This window comes from Culex quinquefasciatus, chromosome 1, assembly GCF_015732765.1.
Source record: "Culex quinquefasciatus strain JHB chromosome 1, VPISU_Cqui_1.0_pri_paternal, whole genome shotgun sequence".
Classification (NCBI taxonomy): domain Eukaryota; kingdom Metazoa; phylum Arthropoda; class Insecta; order Diptera; family Culicidae; genus Culex; species Culex quinquefasciatus.
The window spans coordinates 55,543,215-55,567,077 of NC_051861.1; the positions used below are offsets into that span (position 1 = coordinate 55,543,215).

The window sequence follows — 23,863 nt, forward strand, 5'->3', positions numbered from 1 at the left end:
ACCCACGGTGGTCACTCCGATGGCTTATCTTTTCACTATGATTCCCGGATGTTCGATGGTAAGCAAGATAACTGAGAGGTTAGGAACATTCCCTGAACTTTCTTTCCATTCTAGGTCGACAAGCTGATTTCGTTTGACAGCAGCAGGCCCAAACCGGCATACAGTAGCCCATTCTCGGCACCGGGATGAATGTAAACTGACTCAAATGGACTGGAGTCAACGAATTACACCCAGCGAATGGCCAACGGTACTTGTCCGAACGGATCCGGAATCATTCCGCCGCCGCTCGTTTGCCACGAGAACTAGTAGATTTGAAAAGCCGTAGAAGTGATTGGCACTCGTCGGATGATGACCGTGGGAAGTATATGCGAAGAGCCAATTTTGCGTCACAGATTTGGGCCTCGACTACATTCCTCTAGCAGCGACCACCGGCACGATCATCAGGAGCGAATCGGTGCCGGTTTCCGGTGGTGTTGCTCCTGCTGGTGTCAAAGACTGGTGCCAAATCAACCCTGGCTCGACATTAGCTGGCCGCCGCGACCAGCTACGCCACATTGGCCATCGCCGGAAATCCGCTGCTCCACCCAAAGTAGAAAATAAAAGATGCAATCAAAAACTATTTGTTTATGATCTTCCAGATTGATGACAATTCTATACCTATTCTCACATCCTTTCAGCCTCAAATTAAACATTTTTAGATATAATATTCTACATGTATAGGTAAATTTCTCTATTTTCTGTGGTAAATTTACACCATATATAAGGTAAATTTGCCTCATATATAAGGTAAATTTAAACATTTCTAGAGGTAATATTAAACTTTTTTTTTTACATAAAAGATGTACCCCTTTCCAGATGTAATATAACCACGTTATTTTTTCTGTGTATAATCTTGACAAAAGTCTGTAGGTAGTCTGTTTTTACTTATCACTTATTTTTATTAGGACTTCTTAGGTGCTGCGAACGTTAGGGGAGATCCATAAACATGTGTGGACACTTTAGGGGAATTTAAATCACTATAATTGAGAGGAAGGCACCAACCACCTAAAGGTGGATTAAGTAACGTTTATATTAATTGGGTACTAAAGCCCTGTGTCAATTTTTATGTACAACGGTAAAAAACTCGATTAAAAACCATTTCTGATTTTTTTTTTCATTTTAACTCAAAAAAAATTTGACCAGACAACATTTTTTCGATGGATCAACTATGGTCCCCTTGGAACAAGCTGTCAAGTAGGAGCTTTTCTGTCAAGAAGGACCGCGAGATTAATTTTTCAAAATTGATTTAAAAATCCATTTTAAACTCTTTGTGGTCGTACAAAGGGTCATTGTACTCAGAAAAATAAGCTTTATCGCTGTAAACAAAAATATCAGCATTCTAAGCTTCATTTTAGGACCCAATTTTTAAAATTTTTAAACAGTATGTTAAAAAAACTTTTTTTGTTGTATTTAACGCTTCTGCCCAAGGTAGGACAACATCCGAGTCTAAGCCAAAGCTGTACCGATTCTTACGGTACGCCACCGGTCACTTCTGAATACCCCAGGCTGGACGGTTCCGGATAGTGGTTTCGACGCGCGACAGCTGTGTAAAGAACAGGATGGTCACGTTTCGGGCTAGGAGGAGAGGTCACGTTTCCAATCTTGGAGGAGTTGGCCGTTAATTCGGGAAGGGTGGTCGACGTTTCCCGGCTGGGAAGTAATGTGCCTGAACGGGAGTTCCGATCCTGGAAGCGCATCCGGAACATGGGGTTGATGGGGTGTATCCCATTTGGCATAAAGCCATTTGGCATAATGCCGTATGGCATAACGCCGTTTGGCATAATGCCGTTTGGCATAATGGACGATTGGCATAACGGTCATTTGGCATAATGGCCATTTGGCATAATGGTCATTTGGCATAATGATGTTAAAATTTCAAAATAAAGTTAATATTGGAATTGCTTTAAGAAGACCATATAAGGATTGATAACTGCCGGCGAAAGCTGATTTTTTCTTTCTTTAAGATACAACACATGTGTAAGAATACACATTTTTTTTAAACAAAATCTGTCACCATTTCCTGATGAATATTACCATCATTTTTTTCTGTGTATTTTAAGCCATTGAGCCAAATATGTTCGACATTTACCCATCGATATTCCAGATTAAAGATTGTATGGAAAAATAGAGAAAAAATGTGCTCTTTTTAAAAACTAGTATTTCTACGATTTTATGAAATTTCTCAAAAGTTAGATTCTTATTTGAATTCAAGAGTATATATCCAAAACAACCTATGTGCTATGGGTTACCTATGTAGTAAAGACCGAAAATTTAATCTGGAATTGTAAGGCTCTTCAGCTTTGTCTTACAAGTAGAATTTTCTTTTTTTTTATGTTGTATTTTCCTTTCTTCAAAGAAGGAACCCAGTCAAATCAACCCGAATTCTGGAATGGAATCTAATTAGAATCGTACACAAATTCCGTTTCAAACGCAACAACCGGTTCGAACACGGAACCGGTTGTTGCGTTTGAAACGGAATTTGTATACGATTCTAATTAGATTCCGTTTCAGAATTCGGATTGAGTTAACTGGGAAGGGCTTTGGATCTAGCCCAAAAAAGCAGCGGGTCATATTTTCTGAACTCTCAACAGCTGATTCAAGGTTAATATTTTCTTTAAAGAAAGGGACACTTTCTAGACTTGCGACAACTGCACAGAAAAAAAAGTTAGATTTTTTCAAGGTTGAAAATTTAGTTAGTTGAATATTATCTCTTTTTTCCCTTCTTTTTAAAAATATTTACCTATATCAGCAGTCAAAGAGTTTTCCCTTCTTTAAAGAAGGGAAAATTCAGCTCATGTTAGTAGTTATCTCAAGTCAAAGAAAGTTTTCACTTCTTTAAAGAAACTTGTGTCAGCAATTATCACAAGTTAAGAGAATTTTCCCTTCTTTAGCTCTTGTAGCACCAACGTGGTCAAAACTTACGCGAGGCACCAAGGGGGTCAAAAAAGTTGGAAATGCAACTTCATCCGGCTGTATCTCGGCGAAAACGGTGATTTGATCCGGAAGGATGTCAAGAATCACCTACAACAAGGTAGATCCAAAACAGATGCGTCTACTCTAAGTTACAATAAAAAAGGCATTTCCAACTTTTTTTCCAAGGGTTGTATGAGCCGGTGAATTTGAATTTCCAACTTTTTGACCCCGTTAATACAAGTGTTAATGGAGAGAAAATTCAAACATATTGGGATAATTCAACGTGTTCGTGTTAGTAGTTATCACAAGTAAAGAGTCCATTATTTAAAGAAGAGAAAAAAACTCACTGACTTGTGATGACTTCTGACACAAGTTGAATTTTCCCTTCTTTAAATAATGGAACATTCTCTTTACTTGTGATTACTACTAACACGAGTTGAATTATCCCTATATGTTTGAATTTTCTCTCCAATCAAGAAGGAAAATTCTCTTGACTTGTGATAACTGCTGACCCAAGTTGAATTTACTTTTCTTTAAAAAGTGATAACTTTTTGACTTGAGATAACTACTAACATGAGTTGAATTTTCCTTCTTTAAAGAAGGAAAACTCTTTGACTGCTGATATAGGTGAATATTTTTAAAGAAGGAAAACTCGCTTGAGTTGTTACCACAGCTGAAGCGCACAATCCCTGTTTAATGAATAAAATTCAACTTTAGAAGGAAAATTCAACTTTTTTCAGCAGTTGTCACAAGTCTAGAAAGTGTCCCTTTCTTTAAAAGAAATATAAACCTTGAGCCGGCAGTTGAGAATTCAGAAAAATGACCCGCAGCCTTGATATGTTCCTACGTAAATGACAAAGTGGAATGCTTTACATTTCAAATAAAAATCACACTTTTGTGTATATTTGAATGGAAGTAGCGCCACTTGCTGATAAAATCGTAGAAAAACTAGTTTCTAAATCTATTATTGATAAAATTTTCCCAATTAATATTCATCCTGTAATATTAATGAGTATATGTTAGTAGAATGTAACAAAGGGTGAATTTTGCGGGCATTTCAGGGCATGATCTCGTGGATGTACTTAGCCCAAATCTCATCCAAATATGAGCTTGATTTTGGCTTGATTGGTTGTGACAGGACCTGGCGCTTTGACTTTGAAATTTAAATGGGATTTAAACCCGTAAAATCGGTGCGTTTTGGTTTTGAGTTTTGAGTCCCTTAATGACTTTTGAATTTTTCATCAACCTCACGAGCTCATAGTTCTTGTTCCAGGGAACAACTTTGTCGAAGCTTTAAAATGTATTAAAAACTGCTGTCCTCATTCAAACTATAGTCCCGTTTGATCCCAATCTATGGAATTGAAATAATTTTGAAAAATCCATAATATTATGCCAAATGACCATTATGCCAAATGGCCATTATGCCAAATGACCGTTATGCCAAACGTCCATTATGCCAAATGGCATTATGCCAAACGGCGTTATGCCAAACGGCATTATGCCAGATGGCTTTATGCCAAATGGGATACACCGGGTTGATGCGGCCCTCGGAACGGAATTCGATTTTGAGCGCTGTCTAGGTCCATTTGGCTGAAGTTGCAAACCCCCGCGCTGACCACCTCTAATTATGCCGCTTTTCGTCGTACTCCTCTTCGTTGGATCCTTCTACTCACCGTGGAAATTCACTTTGTCGCACTTGTCTTAAAACCGGAAGGTAATCTTCTTCAACGCAATCTCGTTGTTCACGCAACGCTTCGGCAGCGCCATCTCCTCGATGACCTCGCCCTGTCCAGCACCACTGAATACAACCGGTGCGAATCCACATTCCTACCTCTCATCCTACAAACACTCAAGCTTCCTTCTTACGCATTCCGACCGTGGAACAGCTGCAGTTCCTGCAGGAAGCTGGCCTTGTCCTTTTCGAGCACTCGACCTCGTCCCGCTCCCGCACCACCCTCCTTCGAAGGCGTTCCGCTGCTGCTTGGCTCACAAAGGTTTCCGCGTCCGAGTCCTGGCTGCTGCCGCGGTCGTCTTTGCTTTGCGTCCTAGACACACCAGGACCACCGGACCTACTAGAGTGTTTGTTTACATTTGCGACTTAGGCGTACACGGTTACACGAGAACGTCAAAATGAAAGAAATTGTACAGTCGTATTAAAAGTTAAGACTTTTAAATCAGTTAGTAAGGAGATTTTCAAAAACGTTACCATTAAAGTTTTCATTTTTTAAACAAGAAAAAAACTTTCTCTAGAGCTAATTTTAGCAATTTTTTAAATCAAAAATAAGTTACTTTTGTCAATACGGTAATATTTTTTTGTGTGTAGTTGTTTGGGTGAAGGAAATGTCTCTCTCGCCAGATTAGTTGCTCGGGTCTAGAGGTCTCTCGCTTCGCATTCGACGTCTCCACGTTTTTGTTACTGTTGTTTTTTACTCCAAGTGCCTGGGTACTTTTCCCGTCGCAGCGATTGGTGCGGGGGTAGATATTATCCTGTGAGGATCCAGAGCGAACAGGTGACTGGTTGTTCGGACGGACAACGAGTTGCTCCGTTCAGTTTTGGATATTTTTGGAGTCATCGCACGCGAAGCGAAGTACCTCTTACTAGACCTCTTACCTATTTTGAGTCCCTTAAACGTTCCCCCATTCATTTCAGGTTTTTACAAAACGACCCGCCCTGCGGCTGGGTCTAGTCGGGCATAAACCAGGCAAGTCGGACCTCTACGGAGGTGGCGCATAAACCATTTGCTAATTAACAAACCCGTGGGACGGTTATCGGACGGATTTCTTCATGGCTACGATTTGCGTACGTTTCAGAATTCGGATTGATTTGACTGGGTGAGATCTACCAGCAATTTGCACTAATTTGACAATTGCTGAGGGTACCGAAAAGTTTTGTTCTGTTACTACTTGCAAAAAAAGGAAGTCTAAAGTCGGATAAATTACATAAAACAATTCATGTTTTAAATTCTACCAACAAATGTGTTGAAGGTGCGGCTGGCTCTGGTTGTCACGATGACAGTTGAGGCAGTCTGTTTTGTGGTGACCTGTATGTTTGTCTATTCCTTTCTATTGACGTGGCTTTTTTTCTTCTTAGTTAGATTGTAAAGTTCAAATATCGCGATCGTCTTTCTTGTTAGTCAGTCGGGTTTCTTCGTTCTATGATTCGCGATTACACCCTTACCAAAAATCATGATTTTTTGAGTTCCAAATCCCACTTTTCATACGAATTTTTCAGTTCAACCCATATAACCATTTTTATGGTTGTAGTACCTGAACTCAAAAAATCGTATGAAAATTGGGATTTGGAACTCAAAAAATCATGATTTTTGGTAAGGGTGTATTTCATGGAAAGATTCGTTCTTAATTGCGTTAGCATCATATAAATTATATTGGAGAGTGCCGTGAGAGTCTTGATCAAACGTGCGCGTGATTTGGCGTCCCTCGGAAAGAAACGACATGTGCGGATTTGAACCAAAAAAATGTGTTGCAATTTTTCTTCCCGTTTGATGTTTTTTTTGCCTCGCCAAAATGAGTTACCAGCTGAAAGGAGGTGCAGAACACCTCGTACAGAAGATTTCAAAAGTGAGTTCCACCAGGAGGGTGGTGCTGAACTAAAAAAAGGAAAACTTTTCTCTGGAAAGTAAGGAATGCGGAAATGATGAATAATTTGTGCCATAGTAATTTTGTGAAAAAATGTATTGCTGTGTTTATTTTTTCGATCCGCCACGTGTTATTGATTTTTTTTTTTCGTTTTGTTTGGAAAACTTTTCTGAAAAAGTTCAACTAAAGTGCATAAGAAAAAGTTGTTTGAAAAACTTTGGAATAAAATCTACAAGTGGAAGTGTATCAAGCAAAGGGGAAGCAATCCGAGATGGAGCTCATTCCGGAGGAAATCAGGGCCAGGCAGAAACTGGAAACCAGTTCGAGGCGACGGTGGCAGTCGTGACTGCGGCGGACCAGCTGGCGGTCACATCCGGCAGCCCAGGAGATGCCAAGGAAGCGGGGAAAGAAGGACAAGTTCCACATACACAGCTCTCATGATGGAAGTGACGTCGTTGGTGTGGGGTCAAATTTGGTGAGAGCTATCTTATTTTTTTTTATTTTCATTATTTTATTACTGCATTTTAAATTTCATGATATTTACCAACCAAAGCCTACTACTTCATTCGTCGGTGAAGTATCCCATCAATCCTTTTCTCCTTCCAAATCCGGATATCTTGGAGGTCGTCTAAGTTCTTAGGCGCCCCGGAAGCGCTGCTTAAAATCGACCCGCCACATCCCCCACTGGAGGTAACTGTTTCGCTGAGAGTGCCAGTGCCGTTCATCGACGAACCTGATACCCGATCATACAACTTCTATAAGGCGGATTTTCCCGCCCTCAATCGCGCACGACAAGTTTAACGACTGTAGATACTGGTTCTGCTTTTTGTTGGCTGTGACAGTCGGGGCAAATGAAACACCGTTTTTTTTCAAAATTACTCGACGTTTCGACTCTCTGGTTTGAGTCTTCTTCGAGAGGATCTAGGGTTTATTGAAGACATAACTTAGTTTAATCCCTCCCAAATGTGTCCAGCCACTTACTTCGTGTCAGACAGTGTCCCAAGTCCGAATTGCTTACACAAAGATTGGTCGGGGTGGGGTTTTGGAGATCCTTTCGTCCACACCGGCTAGCAAAATCGAGTAGGAAAATTGACATATCGCACCAAGCTTTGTGTAAGCAATTCGGACTTGGGACACTGTCTGACACGAAGTAAGTGGCTGGACACATTTGGGAGGGATTAAGTTATGTCTTCAATAAACCCTAGATCCTCCTGAAGAAGACTCAAACCAGAGAGTTGAAACGTCGAGTAATTTTGAAAAAAACGGTGTTTCATTTGCCCTAACTGTCACAGCCAACAAAAAGCAGAATCAGTCGCGCACTTTCGGAGTAAACTGGAATGCCCTTAATGAAACGCAGAATGTGGATGATGCTGTGGCATTCTTCAACTCTACACTGAAAACCTTCTTCAGAGATCACGTTCCATCTCGTGCACCGCCTCGGAAACCTCCCTGGTCCAATGATCGCATGAAAAAAACTGAAACGACGGCGTGCCGCCGCTTTGAGGAAGTATTCAGCTAGACGGAATCCTGTAACCCATCGCGCCTTTCGTCTACAGCAAACGTTACACGCACTACAAAAGACACCGTTATGGAATCCATGTTCGCCGTACTCAAGTGAATCTGAAACGTAATCCAAAACCTTTCTGGTCTTTTGTGAAAGAGAAACGCAAAGAAACCGGGCTCCCAGCTAAAATGTTCCTCGGCGAAGCTAACTCTACTTCGACGGAAGAGACGTGCAACTTGTTCGCTCAGCACTTTTTGAGCGTATTTCGTCCATCGCCTGCAACTCCGGATCAAGTGCGCAGCGCACTCCGCGCTGTCCCCGCAGACGCACTTCACCTGAGCGCTGTACCAAACACGGAGAAGGACGTACGAATGGCGATCGCAAAGCTGAAGTTCTCATCGTCTGCCGGACCTGACGGAATCCCATCAATTGTGCTGAAATCCTGTGCTGTCGCCGTCACAAAACCGCTGCAGCAAATTTTCAACCTGTCCATACAATCCGAAACCTTCCCAAATTGCTGTAAATCGTCGTACATGTTCCCAATCTTCAAGAAAGGGGATAAGCGGGACGTTTCTAATTACCGGGGAATAACATCTCTTTGTGCCGGTTCCAAACTGATGGAAATCATCGTAAACACGCTCCTGATAAACGCAACGAAGGGTTACATCTCAACAGCACAGCACAGGTTCTTTTCGGGACGCTCGACAAGTACAAACTTAGTCGACTTCATCTAATTCTGCAAACGAAACATGGAAGGCGGAGGACAAGTGGATTAAACAACATCCACTTGTCCTCCGCCTTCACTGACCTTAAGGCTGCGTTCGACAGGATCGACCACCGCATCTTACTCGCCAAGCTCGACCACCTCGGCGTTTCATGCAAAGTCGTCAACTGGGTTGCATCGTACCTGACTGGCAGAACACTATCGGTCAAAATCGGTGCTTCCGAATCAGTGCCGTTCTGTATGACGTCTGGCGTTCCTCAAGGGAGTAATATAGGACCAAGCTTCTTTTCTGTCTACTACAACGACGTCACCTTTGTGCTCCCACCCGGAAACAGAATTCTCTACGCCGACGACCTAAAGATTTACCAGCCAATTCACAACGTAGACGACTGCAGGGTGCTCCAACAGCTGATTGAGTCTTTTACTCAGTGGTGTGATTCAAATTTGTTGTCAGTAAGTTTCTCTAAATGTTCTATTATCTCTTTCACACGCAAAAAATACCCCATCTGCTGGCCTAACACCATCGGAGACCAACCGCTGGAGAGGGCGACCGTCGTTAAGGATCTTGGCATACTCCTCGATGAAATGCTCAGCCTCTCCGCCCACTACAACGCCGTTATCTTCAAAGCAAACCGCAATCTCGGGGGTTTTGTTTTGAACTTTCTTATAATAATTACATTTAATTAACATTCTAAGTGGTATGGCAAAATGATCTTCATCTTTGTTATATTTTTCGTTTTATTATTAACTGTTCACATTCATTTATTAACTTTCAATTGTTTTACATTTTTGCATTGTATCGAATACATTTGGGTAAAAGAAAAAAATTATAACATCTTTAACAACTAATCCTAACTTAAAACTAAAATAAAAAATTTTTTTGAATTGTTCAAAATCAATAGAGCGAGTAAACTACGAACTGTATTTCAAGATAAATCCTCCAAGCGTTCTTACTTGTTCTGCACGAGTTTTGCAACCACGCAGTGTTGTTGTCATCTCGATGCAAATGTTCAGAAGTTCTTGTGGTGAAAACAGGTCACTATTGCCTTCACCCGTTGATGTTGGTTGGTTTTCCCTCGGTTGCTGACTGAAGCCTGGAGGTGTTATATTCTCTGCAACTCTTTGCCGCTGGTTCAACGGCAATGGCTGCAGATTTGGAACCACTCGAACAGATCCTGTTCCAGGTGACGCCAAAGCAGGAAAATCCACGTTCGTGTATGCTGGTGGTGTTTTGCGACGATTTGGTTGGTGCCTCGTCGTCGCTTGCTGCCGAATTTTCACAAACTCAGCACGTTTTGGGCAGCTTCGGTTCTTGGTCGAATGATCGCCACCGCAATTGAAGCATTTGGGTTCTATGTTCTCGTTGATTGTTTCGCAAGCTTGAGTTTTGTGCTCACCTCCGCAGGTTGCACAACGACTCTTGATGAAACAGTTCCTTCCACCATGTCCAAACCGCAAGCAGTTCGAACATTGTGTCACGTCACGGTGCACTGGACGATAACGTTCCCAAGTCACGATGATGTTGAAAATTGCCCGAACTGCTTTCAGTTCAGACGGCGTTGTCGATCCTTTCTCGAAATGAACAAGGTACAGTTGATCACGATACTTGAGGTCCTTGTTGTGTCTCGTCATCTTGAAGACTTCGATCACGTTTAACTTAAGAGTTTTGAGCTCTTCTTTCAACACACTAACATCCATGTCGTACAGGCCTCGGAGGACCTGTTTCATGGGGCGTTTCCCTGGATCGTCATGGCTGTAGTATTCGATCTTTGTGTTGTTCAGGAAATCCCGAGTTGTAGTTGTAATCCTTTCTGGAAGGTAGCAGAATTTTGAGTCCATCAGCACACAAGCGAATGGAAGCTCGTAAAGCACCAGATTTGATAAATCCGGTCAGCCACTTTCGCACCGAGTCCGATGACGATGTTTTCACAAAAATGGGTGGCAACTTTTTCCGTCGTTCAAATTCTTCCTTCTCGCTCACGTCCACAGGCAGGGTAGCGAACTGGTTTCCAGACGAATTTTGAGCGTCCTTGCTCAAACTGCCTGGCTTTGCAGGTAGCGCTTCGGCATTCTTTAGCTTCTTCAAATCTGCCGATCCTGCTGGTGAGGACCGCCTCTTTTTTTTGCCGTGAGACATTTTTTGCACTTTTTAGCACTTTTTTTTTGGTGTGTGAGGGACGCACGTCTGAATCGCTTCTCTGCTGATCGCAGACTGAATCTCGGGTTCATTTTTCGGATCGCAAACGAGTTTCCTAGAGAGCCTGGATCTTATTAGAGAACGGACATCTCAAACCAAAAGTACCAATCGAAGCACGAGAACTGTCAAACGGAGGTACCAATCGAGCAAAATCCTTTGTTTTATGCTCGTTTGGTACCTCCGTTTGACAGTTCTCGTGCTTCGATTGGTACTTTTGGTTTGAGATGTCCGTTCTCTAATAAGATCCAGGCTCTCTAGAGTTTCCAGGAAGGTGCTGTGTCCTATCCCTCGCCTAGACCAGACCAAAATCCATGATTAAACTGACAGACCAAAGGGCTTTTGTTAATTTGAATGCGGTTAACGGTCTGCGGGTGTCGCATGACACATTTCAGAATATTTCAAATGAAACATTTCTCTGTTGAAATTCCACCAAAACATTGACCAGGCTCACCACACAAAAAGCTAGGTGCAGCGACTCACCAAAGTGGTAAATTTTTGACAGCTGTTTGTTTTGTTGTTTTTTGGTGGTCGGCCGCCTTTGGGGGCGTTCTTTTATTACGTAACGCAGTTAGGGGGTGTCGGTGTCTGTTACGAAATGTTACGAAAATTGGGGGAGGGGTGTGCTGAAAAATTCTGTTACGTAACGCAAAATTTTCATATAAGCACTCATAAAAATTTGCAAAAAGACCTTGCGTTACGCGTTACAGGGGGGGTAGGGGGGATGGCTCATCTGTTACGATTTGTTACAAAGGGGGGGGAAGGGGGTCAAAAATCCAAAATTTTGCGTTACGTAATAAAAGAACGCTCCCTTTCCATCTTCACTGCCAGTTTGGAATTCTCGCCCAACTTGCCGAAAATGCTGATCGCGTACGGTCTCAAGTTCGAACAGCTCAAGGAGAAGGGGTCAGAAGCCGGTCGTGGTTTTGCGCGAACCGGTCGCCTCGTTCCAGTGCAAGGAGCACGAAGCAGCTCAAGACGCGAACGCCGACGATGGACAGCGCGTCGGTGGAATTTTTGGTCAATGCGGGCTAGAAGACGCTCAAGACGGTAGAGATTCCGATGGAGGACCGGCTGGAGAACTTGTCGCTAACGGGGGATGGCGGGGACGGTTGGAAGTCTTCCGCGATAAGGCAGAAGAATATGGCCCATTTGCTGCTGCAGGGACTTCACAGAGAGGACGCGGAAATTCTGCGCAGCGTGTTCAGCAGGAACGAGCCAGATCTGATTCAGCGGACCGCATTCCCGAGCAATACATTTCGGCGCTGCTGATGGAGATTCCCACGTTGATGCAGCAGAAAACTGTGCAGTAAGTTTTCTTTTTTTTTTCGTTTGAAAAGATCGATGGGAGCACATGAAAGCTTCGTTTTTGTTCACAGTGTTTTGCTGGCTCAAGGCCCTCATCCACAGTCACACGAGCCAGCTGATGGCGCTAGGCTCGGAGAATCTGCTGGCCAACTTCAGAACCTGTCTGGGCATCATCGAGTACTGGGTGCAGCATGCCAACTCGGTGTCCAAGTAGGTGTGAACCTGGCTTAACAGCTGTCGAAAATTCGCCTCAGATGACGGTAATTATGTAGAAACAGTTAAAAACAGTGAAGTTAACGTCCATCTGACATACCGATAAAAGGGATAAAAGGATGCGAACATTTTTAAAAATAAAAATAATGTATATTAAACAAGCTTTTCCCGGCAAACTTCGTCCTGCCCTTATTTGATTTTTTTTATTATAAAAGTTAACCATTTTGCTGTCCGATTCTTTTTGTAAAATTCTCTTCTTTTATTTTTATTTTTAAGCAATAAATTGCTATATATAAGGGAAATTTACCCATTTTAATCAGTCTAAGCCGTTCGACCAATTCTCATTACTTTTGCAGTTTTCCGCTATTAAATTAACATTTTTTGATACATCAACAATGGAGAGTTGCTTGCTCACTTTGATTTGAGTAATTTATTACTTTGGAACAGTCAAAAACACTTTATGAAGGCGGTTATTCAAATTGCTGATAGGCCGATAATAGAAATAGGCTGAGAAAGGGTATATTTCCCCTCTTTTTTTTTTTTTGCGAAGCGAGGTGGGACAGCTAGGATCAAGTCAGTCCAAGTCCGGTTGTGTCAAGGAAAGGTAATGAATGTGTTAGCCTGTGAAGTGCCACTTACACCCCATGGGGAGCGGGGAAAGAGGACATGATTGGGCAGGTTATAACCCGGTCGGAAATGGCGGACACAATTCTAGCCCACTCGGAAAATAATCTGGTAAATTTGAGTGTCTGGCGCTGGCGGACGTTTGTCGTGCAGTTCAGACACACTTGGCACACTTATCCTAGACATGTTTTGCGTAACGCCAGATGAATCTGGCGGAATTCGGGCGAAAGTTCTGCCAGCTGTCTGGCACAAAAATCAACCGGTTCAATCGGTTGAACCGTGCACGACCGGTTTGTGTCATATTCGCCAGAAATCATGGCAGAAATCTGGGGTAAATCTGGGGGAAATTCTGCCAGATGGCTGGCGCAAGCCCCCAGACGAACCCTAGAATTGTGTCCGCCATTTCCGACCGGGAGGGTTCGTCTGGGGGCTTGCGCCAGCCATCTGGCAGAATTTCCCCCAGATTTACCCCACACAGAAAAAAAAGTGTAAACTTACACGGCATTGAAACTATGTTTTTAACGTAAACTTGCTTGATGTAAATCTGAAATTCAATTTAAATGATTGTATCCCATTTAAATAGCCAAGATGTAAAGTGAAATCACACGTAAGGCGTGTATAAGATGTAAATGAACTTTTTGTTCCTTCAAAATTGCAAATTTGAAAACATGAAAGGCATGTAATTTGGCGAAAAATGTAAATTTTTCTCAATGTAAAATCAAAAAAGATGTAAATTTAAATTTCAACTCTTACTGACTGACAGCTGACAAAACAAACCATTCGACTGTTTGACGAGTAACGAAGTGGATGTTTTTATTCAATCTCTGGCGATTAATTTGAAATAATTAGGCCTGCTTGTGTTCTTGGTATAATTTGTTGATGTTTGCAACTGCATGCATTGTTTGTTTACAAATTGATCTGATCCAGAATTCGTGTTAAAAACAAACATTGCTTTTGGAGATGCTGCAACAGGGTCAAATGCGTTCAGGTAAACTGCATTTTGATTTCAAAACAAGTTAACTTTTATGAAATACCTATGTTGTAGAAACTCCGCGGGTTGGCCTGGACCAAATGACCAATCTAGTAAGGGATGATGAATCGACGACGACGACGACGCAGAACAATCGGAATTCGGCAGTGGTTTTAAGAAATCATTTTGATTGGCAGCATCCAGAGGTTGGTTCGTCTGTTGGGAAGCACTCGGTTTGGAAGATTTCTGCCCGTGACCATATAATTTGATCGGAAGCATCGCGGTTTCGGATGCATCGTCGTAAATAAATATTTACTGGTGCCCGGAAAAGCGATAAACAAAAATTAAAAAGTATTTAATACACTTTTCGGTACAGACCGGACTTTTTGCGACAGTCCAAACAATGATTTTCTCGTTGACAGCTGCCAAGTCAAGGCCTTTGACAGGTCAAGGCCAGGCATGCCAGATTTTCACCACTTGGAATGTTCAGCAATGGTAACCATGACACTTTTAGTTTTCACCACGGGTTTTGGGACATTCATAACGTACGTACGTGAAATAACAAAGCGAATTTAATAGGATGATATTCTAGAGTCTTGTACATATCTCGACTTTTTTTTGATTAGGTCCTATAAACATATGAAAGACAATAGCTTATAGGACCTTTTCAAAAAAAAACTCTGGATATGAGCACAACCGTTTAAAATTTATTTTTAGATAAAGTTTGAACATCAGGTTTGGGACCATCCATAAGACACGTGGACACTTTAGGGGGTAGGGAGGGGGGTTGGCGATTGTCCACGCTTCATACAAAAAAGATTTTTTTTTTTTATTTTATTAGACATTGATTAGACATTATCGAAAAATTAAAAGTGTGAGTGTGTGCAACATGGAGTTAAACTTTCTGTGAAGTTACTGTTAAATTACCATGGCACTTTGGAAAGTTTAACTCCATACTGCACGCACTCATTTCACTTTTAATTTCTCGATACATCGGAAAAACAATTGTCTTCTATGAATGAGCAAACAAAGAGCGAAACTCGAAACTAATTTAAAAATCTTTTGTAATTCTTTTGTGGTCGAACAAAGTTTAATTACACTCAAAAAAATAAGATTAATCATTGTGTGTCATACAATCAGCAATGCAAACTCAATTTTGAGACTCAAATTATCCACCCTTTCTATTGGCTCCGCTTTTCGTTCTGGAATTCTCCTAAAATTTACTGATGTATTATTTATTAACTCTCTCAGTACATGATAGTGCCACCCGATCGAGAAATTAAAAGTGCAACATCCCACTCAGCGCGTTCCGTTTGAATTCCGTTTAGAATTCCGCTTGAGCGAAAAAAGTTCGATTCGAATTCTAAACAGTGTTCGTTTTAGATTCTAAAACGCATTCCGTTTCAAACGCAACAACCGGTTCCGTTTGAGTTTTCGCCGCAAATCGGTTCAAGCGGAATTCAAACGGAATCGAAACGGAATGGACGGGTTAGTTTTGACAGCTGCTTCTTCTTCTTATTTTTTGTTCCTGGTTTTCTGTTTAGCTTTGATTGAATATGTATTCAACCAGAAAAAAATTGCCTCAGTTTTTTTAAGGTTTAATTTTTTTTATTTAAAATAAAAACAATAAAAACAATGCCCAAACCCCATAAACCCCATAATTATATTTTATCTCATAAAAAGATTTTACAATTAAAGTAGTGACCAAAGTGATAACGATTTTTTCTACCGTCTCGGGAACATTCCGGAGTCTCCACCCGGAATCTGTTCGTAGAACCGGGTCACAACCATCAGTTTGCATCATGCATCTGGTCATTTTCCGGCTTTGGATCCGCTGAGTTCTAGTTATCTAGCTGCCGGACTTCTGTTAACTGGCACTTTCGATCTGCAGCAGTTCCCCAGCGAAGGCCTGGTCATCGTGACGTTGCCATCAAACGACTGCGATGGTGGTCGTCGTACTGGGGCGTACTGGGGGCAGCTCGTCAACGAAGTCTGAAAGAATAAGTTGTCGTTAGGTTAGTTTAGGTTCCAATAATCCAGAGAGCAAAACAAAAAGATCCGGACGAGTTTTTACCTTCTAAGAAGCAGCAGCAACAATTCTACCCCAAAAAGTCCGCGTCGCCTTTCTTTTTCCAGCTGAAGAAAAGAAAAGAAGCAACCACTCCAACAATATTGTACGGGTCGAGGTACGGCTGCTTCTTCTGCCTCCAGTGGGGGAGCCTTGGGGGGAGCTTGCGTTGAAGAATCTGCTACGGGTCGGGAAGAGGATTTTGGTTGAAGGACCACTGAAAAGGGAACCTGAAACAAAAAAACAATTACACGATTGTCGTGAACGTGAACATTGCTCCGAAACGGTCACTGAGTCTTCTTGTAAACGTAAAAATACAAATCTTACCATTTTTACGCAAAATTAACCCGGATTTCCGGATCCTTCACCGTCGTGAGTCGTCGCGTGGTTTTGACACTTTGCACTCACACAACCATCCCAAAACCGTTTCGGCGAATCGCGGCGAAATGTCACCGAGGTTCCACCGCACACCAGTAGATGTCACCCTTGTGCAAAAATGGTTAAATGGAATCGAAACGGAGTCCAACCGGAGATTCCGTTTAGAAAAATTCGAAACAATTTTCTAAGCGGAATTCGAAGCGGAATGAACCCGTCAAGCGGAGAACGGTTTGATTGGGATGGAGTTAACCTTTCTGTCAAGCTTCTGTGAAGTTTTGCATGACAGCTGGGAAAGTTTCACTCCATGTTACCGGCTCACATCACTCTTTTTAATTTCTCGATTGTTAATAGGGATCCTAAATAGGGAGACTGGTCGATGTGACGTATCCAAACGAGCATATTCCTTTACGCCCAGCACAAAATGACAGTGTTAGCAAGCTCAAAACATACGTTGCCAGATCGATTTAGCAGAATCTGTCCAGTCTCCTTATTTAGGAGCTCAAATTGTAAAGCGTATCAAGAGTTTTTTTTTAAAAAAAAGGTCCAATTAACAAAATTTGGATTTTATTTTATTTGAATTTGAATATTTAAAAACACTAAATAAGCAAAACATATTTTTTTTCTTTTTAAGACTTTTTCAACAAAAAACTTAAGGTATTTAAAACAGGGTCCTAAAACTAAGCTGGTACATAATAATAATTGACATCGACATCGATGTACAAGCTTAATTTTAGAACCCTTTTTTAAATATAGTGCTTTAGGGCCCTATTCATTCGATAGTGTTAGCGCAGCTGAACCTTCGAAAATTCACCACACTGTAACTGAAAATCGCACTTGGCTGAGTTCGTTCGTTAAGCGTGTACCGTGTTTGTTTTGGTTTAGTTCGCGCAAAGTTTAATCAGTTTTTTCGCCTCCTGCGGATGTTAGCGAGACTTCCTTTCAAGCCGTTCCCGACGTAAGACAAGATCGAGGACTGCAACATCCTGACGGTGCCCTTCTACGACGGAATGACCAACAACGTTCAGGACTTCTTGTTCTTCCGGGCGGAGAATGTGGTGCTGCCGAAGAACGGTCACTTTGGTCTGCTCGCCGCGACCGGGGGCTTGCAGACGATTACGACGTGTTGCACTTCCTGACGACTTCGCTGCACATTCCGGGCCAGGGCACCGATGAGGTTCCGGCCAATCACGATCAGGCCAAGTTAACGTAAGAATTCGAGGACTACCAGAAGATTCTCGAACAGCAGAAGAAACGTCCGGGAGAGCAGCCGAAGGAGGGTCTCGAGAGTTGGGTGAAAATAACGCTCGCGAGCCTCGTCAGATTTGGGAAGCTTAAACGGCAACGGCGAGAAAGAATGGACCAGGTGAAGCTGGGTGTGGCGTGCTTTCAGCAGGTTAGCATTGGTTTATCTTGTTTCTTTTAGTTGAGCTTGTTTATGTTTTGTTTAAGGATGCAACAACCGTAGGCGCAAGCCAGCATACAATGCCAGAGCTGCGTCGGAATGACGGCCTTCCTAGTGACGATTATGATGCCTTGCTGGTGATAGTCGGTGAGTAGTTACTTGCAATAATTGTAAACCAAAATAGTATATTTAACAAAATACTTCACCTTTTCAGCGATAACACCCAGACGAAGAAGTTCTACTAGAAGCTTTTTTCTCCGGAAAGCTGTGTCTAAGCTGAGGACGACTGCGTCCCGAAACTGATTCTCGGAACAAAAACCCCCGGGACGACGAAAGAAAGGACCCCCGGGCTCAACTTGGCGGTCAATTTCGAACCGAGACACTTTACGGACGTGGAACTTTCAAGCGCCTCAAGCAGTCGCACATCGCAAACAGTTTTCTGCAAGCGTTCCAGGAGTACGGAACGGATCGCCTCAATCCTAACAGATTTATGGTCAATTGATGACCTTTTGAAATAAACCGTAAGTAGAAGACTTTTTTGAAAACACACCTTGCTATCATGTAAATTCTTCCACAAAAAGCATCTCAGCAACATATGCTCAAATTCAATGTGTTAGTTTAAGTGGGCAAAAATACGTTTCTAAAAAAAATGTTTCATTGCTATTTCAAACCTCGTTGAATTTAGATTTTGATGGAATTCTTGAAGCTCTGACTTGTATTGTTTTCAACACTTGGAATGCACGCTTTTGTTTTTTGAGCAAAAATCAAATCAAAACAAAACCTTAAGCATGTGTTTTAAAGATGCTTTGTGCCAATACAAATCGCGATGCTTTTGAAAATTACATCAGATTCTAGATTCAACGGGGTAAAAAAAAATTACAGCTCGCTTAAATTTACGTAGATTTCATCGGAAATTTACATGTTTTGAAGTCCCATTTGGTTCGGCTCATTTACGTTTGATGACATGTAAATTTAAAATGAAACTCATTTAAATTAGCATCATTAATGACGTGCACTTTTGGTACATCATAAATGATGTAAATTTACCGAATTTTTTTTTTCTGTGTAGGCTAATACATTCTATGATGGAAATGCATGCTTTTATTTTAAACAAATAAGTTCATTTTACTCCGTTGAATTTGGAATTTGATGAAATTTCGTTCTTTTTATTTGCCTTTTGCAGTGCGTAATAGTTAAGTAATGTTTTTATTCAAATGAAAGTATTTTATTTGATTTGAAAGGAAACATAAGTTAACTGTTTAAAGCCATTGCAGGTCAAAAAAGCATTTGAAATTTACATCGGATTCTAAATTCAACGGAGCAAAAAATTTTGGGTTGGGTAAAATTACATCGATTTCATCGGAAATTTACAAGTTTCTGAGCGCCGTTTGTTCCGCACGATTACAACGGATGATACGTAAATTTACAATGAATTTGATGTAAATTAGCATCATTAATGACGTGCACTTTTGGTACATCATAAATGATGTAAATTTACCGGATTTTTTTTTTCTGTGTAGCTTATCGTGTGAGTACTCGCGCTAGTACTACAGAGTAAAAGCACTTTCCATCATGTGGTGATCTGGTCGCGCATGAGCGCTTTTCTTCAAAGAGGTCGTTTTGTTCTTAAGAGAACATCTTTGTAAGCGTTGCCCATAGGACAGCTTACCGTTTTGAAGACTGCTGAGGATCCGGATCCCTTGCAGCCTGTCACTACAGTTAACTCATCCCTTTATCCTCCATCCGCCACCCGAGGCATGCGCCGTAGGGCTGCCAAAGTCCTGACAACCCACAGGACCTGGGAAAACCAATCTTATCGTCCCCAAACGTAAAGACTTTAAGACTAGCTTTCATCACCAAAGCCCACGGGGTATATTTCTCCTATTTGTTTTAGAAATCTTGTTAGAAATATTTTTTTTATCTGTTCCACATACCTTTAACGATCTGTTTTGTGTTGTGTGCTAGGTTGTGTGCTTGACATTCTTTTGCTTCTCATATTTTGCTCTGCATATTTTTTTTTTTGTTTTTTTTTTTTTTTTTTTGTAATGTTACCTAATTGTTTTGTTATCTTGATTTTCTGCCAGCTGCTCAAGAAGGGCACCACGTGGCGTTGGACATCTGAGTACCAGCAGGCGTTCGGGGAGTTCAAGGAGGTTCTTCAGTCAATCCTACTGCTAACACACTACGATCCGAAGCTGCCAATCATCGTTGCAGCGGATGCGTCGAGCACCGCAATCGAGGCCGTCATTCTACAAAAGTTCCCTGATGGCTCACTCGCTGAGCGCAACTACAGACAATCTGAAAAGGCTCGCGTTAGTCTAAGAAGAGAATTCCACTGCACACAGTGAATAGCCTCTATTGCTGGGCACTCATGATGCTGAACTACGACTTCGACATCCAGCATATGCCCACGAGCGACTTCAACTGTGCCGACATGTTGTCCAACCGGAAGAGGGGTACGTGGTGGCACGCTCGAAGATGACCTGGTAAGCATCATCGCAGACACGATCGACAAAGTGCTAGTTTCTTTCGCAGCTCTCCAAAAAGCCACTGCGACGAATGCCATACTCCAGGCCGTGGTAAAGTACATCCGCGACGAATGGCCAAGCAGCGCGGGGTCGGTCACCAATCCCGAGGTTTTCCCTACTTGCACCAACGGGAATCGCTCAGTCTTGTGGACGGCTGCGTGATGTTCCCGAACCAGTTCCGGCACCAGATTTTGCGGCAGTTCCATCGTGGACACCCGGGGTCCGCATTGCAGCGATTGCGCGCAGTTTCATCTACCGACTCGACAACGAAAATGAGTAATTCGTTAAGCGATGCAACCCTTGCTCCATTGATCTTCTTCCACGGTTTTGGATTGGCCGATCCGGTGGCAGCACCAGTGCCTGCAATCCGGAATTCTTGGACGACGACTCTAAAGAATCCGACGATCAGGAGCAATCCGGTTCATCCGAAGCAGAGTTCGAGGATGGTTCTACCACCCGCTACTGCCGCTCTCCCGGCGGAACCAGTTTCCGGAGGACGAGGACATCCGGTACCTGGAAGATTTTCCAACTGCTGCGCCTGTGGGAGTGAAGAAATTCAGTCTGGTTTAGCAATCACACCAAACAAGTACGAATAAATCGCTCTAGTATTTTTGTTCACCACACCTGTTTGATTTCTGGACACATAAATTACCTACTCCGCCAAAAATCAAAAACGAATTTCAAAATACTCACCGAATTTGGCGGCGCAAACAAAATCCCGACTTAGCAAATAAAAACTCCCGATGGAAAAACAAAACAAAAAAACATCAAAATCCATTTGTCAATCTGACATTTCGGAGATACGTTCACTGAGTGTTTTGTCAAAATGACATTTCTGGGATGCGTTCACAGAGTGCTGCAACAACGGCAGCACTGAACGCACTCCCCGAGTGACAAAACATGCTACACGAAAATGTATCTGGAAATGTTAAAATGAAGTATTTCATTTACCGCGGTAGACACCGGTGGATAATAATCTAATTAACAAAAGCCCTCAAATCTGTCAGACCAAGACTGTCAGACCAAAGAGCAAAAAGTAAACAATCTTGGTCTTCGACGTAGGTGCACACAAATCAAGAAAATAAAATTTGAAAAAGAATTTTATTTTTCCAATTCAATGACTGGGTTTGGACTGCAAAATTGAATGTACGTCAGAAAATGATTAAACAGTGCGGCGTCCTGTACACCGACAATTAAATAAGCAGTTAAAAGCCTTATTCTTCCATTTTAATTTTTGATTGCGTATTCGGTTTACACCTGAAAAATCTTGAAATTATTTATACGGATTTGTGATTCCTCTCTTTCCATCATTCCCTTGCGAGTTTCGGGATCCTGCCTGCCTACGAGCTCTTTACTACGCACTCGTTCGTTCTCACCTCGAGACTGCTGTGGTGGCTTGGAGCCCGCACACAGATGAATGGGTGACTAGAGGGCTTTTGTTAATTTGAGTGCGGTTAACCGCGGTGGATTTTCTTGAAATACTTCATGCGACGCGCGGGTGTCGCATGACACATTTCAGAATATTTCAAATGAAACATTTCTCTGCTGAAATTCCACCAAAACATTGATCAGGCTCACCACACAAAAAGCTGGGTGCAGCAGCTCACCAAAGCGGTAGATTTTGACAGCTGTTTGTTTTGTTGTTTTTTTGCGGTGTTTGAGGTATTTGTCAAAGCAAGTCATTCCGAGCAGCAGATTGGTCCCTGGAGTTGTCGCTTCCGTTCCGTGGCCTGGCGCTGACCGCTGTTGTGCGGCTAAACCTCCGTGGCCGCTATCTGCTGGCTCATACTTGGCTAGTGGGTGAGCTAGCTGCTGACCAGTTTGGGATCCGATTTGCGCATGCAGAGAGGTAGGTTGTGTTTTTTTTTGCAGTTTTGCTCAAATTTGAAGATTTACGGATTGTTTCTAGACTTCCGGAATGCCAAATTGGTCTGTTTGAACGTACATCGCTCGTACGCCCATGCACTCCCGGAGCCGAGCATCCGCAAGATCAACCTGGTGGACTGTTCGATGAAATAACTTGCCAAGTCGAGGCACTAAAGTGTGAGGTCATGGCGGAGGAGAAGCTCGAGGCGCAGATGGAGTTTGCCCGCTACGATCACGAGATCCAGTAGCTGCGTGAACAACCCGCATGCGGGAACTGGACAAGGACTGCAAAAAGACCGAGTGGGAGATGAAGGAACACTTCGTCATCGATTCCCGCGAGCGACTTCAGCAGCAAATGTTCGACCAGCGAATGGGCTTTCAAGGCAACAACAGCTTCAATAACCGTAACAAATTCTTCGATATGATGAACCAGGGAGGTGGTGGTGGCGGTGGAAATCGTAATAACAGCTTCGGATGGGAGGTTCGCGACTACGGCCACGGAGGACGAAAGAGGCAGTCTCGGTTTCATAACCACGAAATGGAGCAGCAGCAGGACCAACAGCAAGGCTAGCAGCAACAGCAGCAGCAGCTTCAAGAAGGTCTGCCCGACCAGCCAGACCAGCAGGGACCGGGACAGGAACAAGGTTCTGGAGGTCCATGCGGTGAAGGTGGCATGGTAGACGGTGGTAACATTGGACGTAAACCACACAGGATAGCAGCTCCAGATCGTTTTCTATGTTCTGGCGCTGGCCCGCTTCCAGATTAAGTTGCTCGCGGAAGAAACACTTCGACAGCGCATCCCGCCAGGCAGCAACGACCACCCGCCAACGCCAGCGGAACCATTACCGAACGGAAGGTGGTGTAGTTTTCCAAGCGGAAAAACATCATATCGAAGTCACTCCTCGTTCGAGAAAGGCGAACAGCCGCATTGATGGTGTTGCACCATATTGTCGTTTTGGCATTCGCGTTGAAAAGGCCTCTTGGCCGCTTTTCGCTGGACGACTTGCCATCATAAACCAACTCCGCTTCTAGACGAGTTTTAATCTGTAGTTTCACCAAAAATCCCTTTTCCAACTAATTTTCGATCTTGAACTAGCATTGGAAAGATGAACTCGTTTTTTTAAACAAATTCTTGAGTTAGAAGATTTTAGGGGTAAGGGGCAGACTGGTCCAGGGATGCAGCATGGGCCACCCTTGGTTTTGGGCTTTAGAATGGATTAACCACACCGAAAACTACGAGTGAACTTATTGTATTAAAAAAAAAATTACAAAAATGTTTTTTTTAAACCACGCAAATGTTATTTATTTTGAGGTTCTTAAATAAGCTTTTTGAAATGTTAGATAGTTTGAAAAAGTTTTTTCAATGTTTGCAATGTTACCAGGAACTACATACCGTAAAACGGGATGACTGATAGATTTGAGATATTTCAGCTAAGTGAAGAGTACAAATTAAATACGTACGGAATACTGACTATGGCAGAGAAGTGTTCAAAGCACTTCAAGAAGAAGTTTTCATAAAATAGTAAGTTAACCTT

General features: G+C 42.5%; 1 protein-coding gene across 1 annotated transcript; it reads left to right on the plus strand.

Annotated features, from left to right (window-relative positions):
* Positions 1–22,135: 22,135 nt before the first annotated feature.
* Positions 22,136–23,611, plus strand: LOC119765558 (hrp65 protein-like). Its single transcript, XM_038249674.1, has 2 exons — positions 22,136–22,311; positions 22,372–23,611. Exon 2 carries the CDS (start codon positions 22,594–22,596, stop codon positions 22,897–22,899), a length of 306 nt encoding a protein of 101 aa, XP_038105602.1. The 5' UTR covers positions 22,136–22,311; positions 22,372–22,593; the 3' UTR covers positions 22,900–23,611.
* Positions 23,612–23,863: the final 252 nt, after the last annotated feature.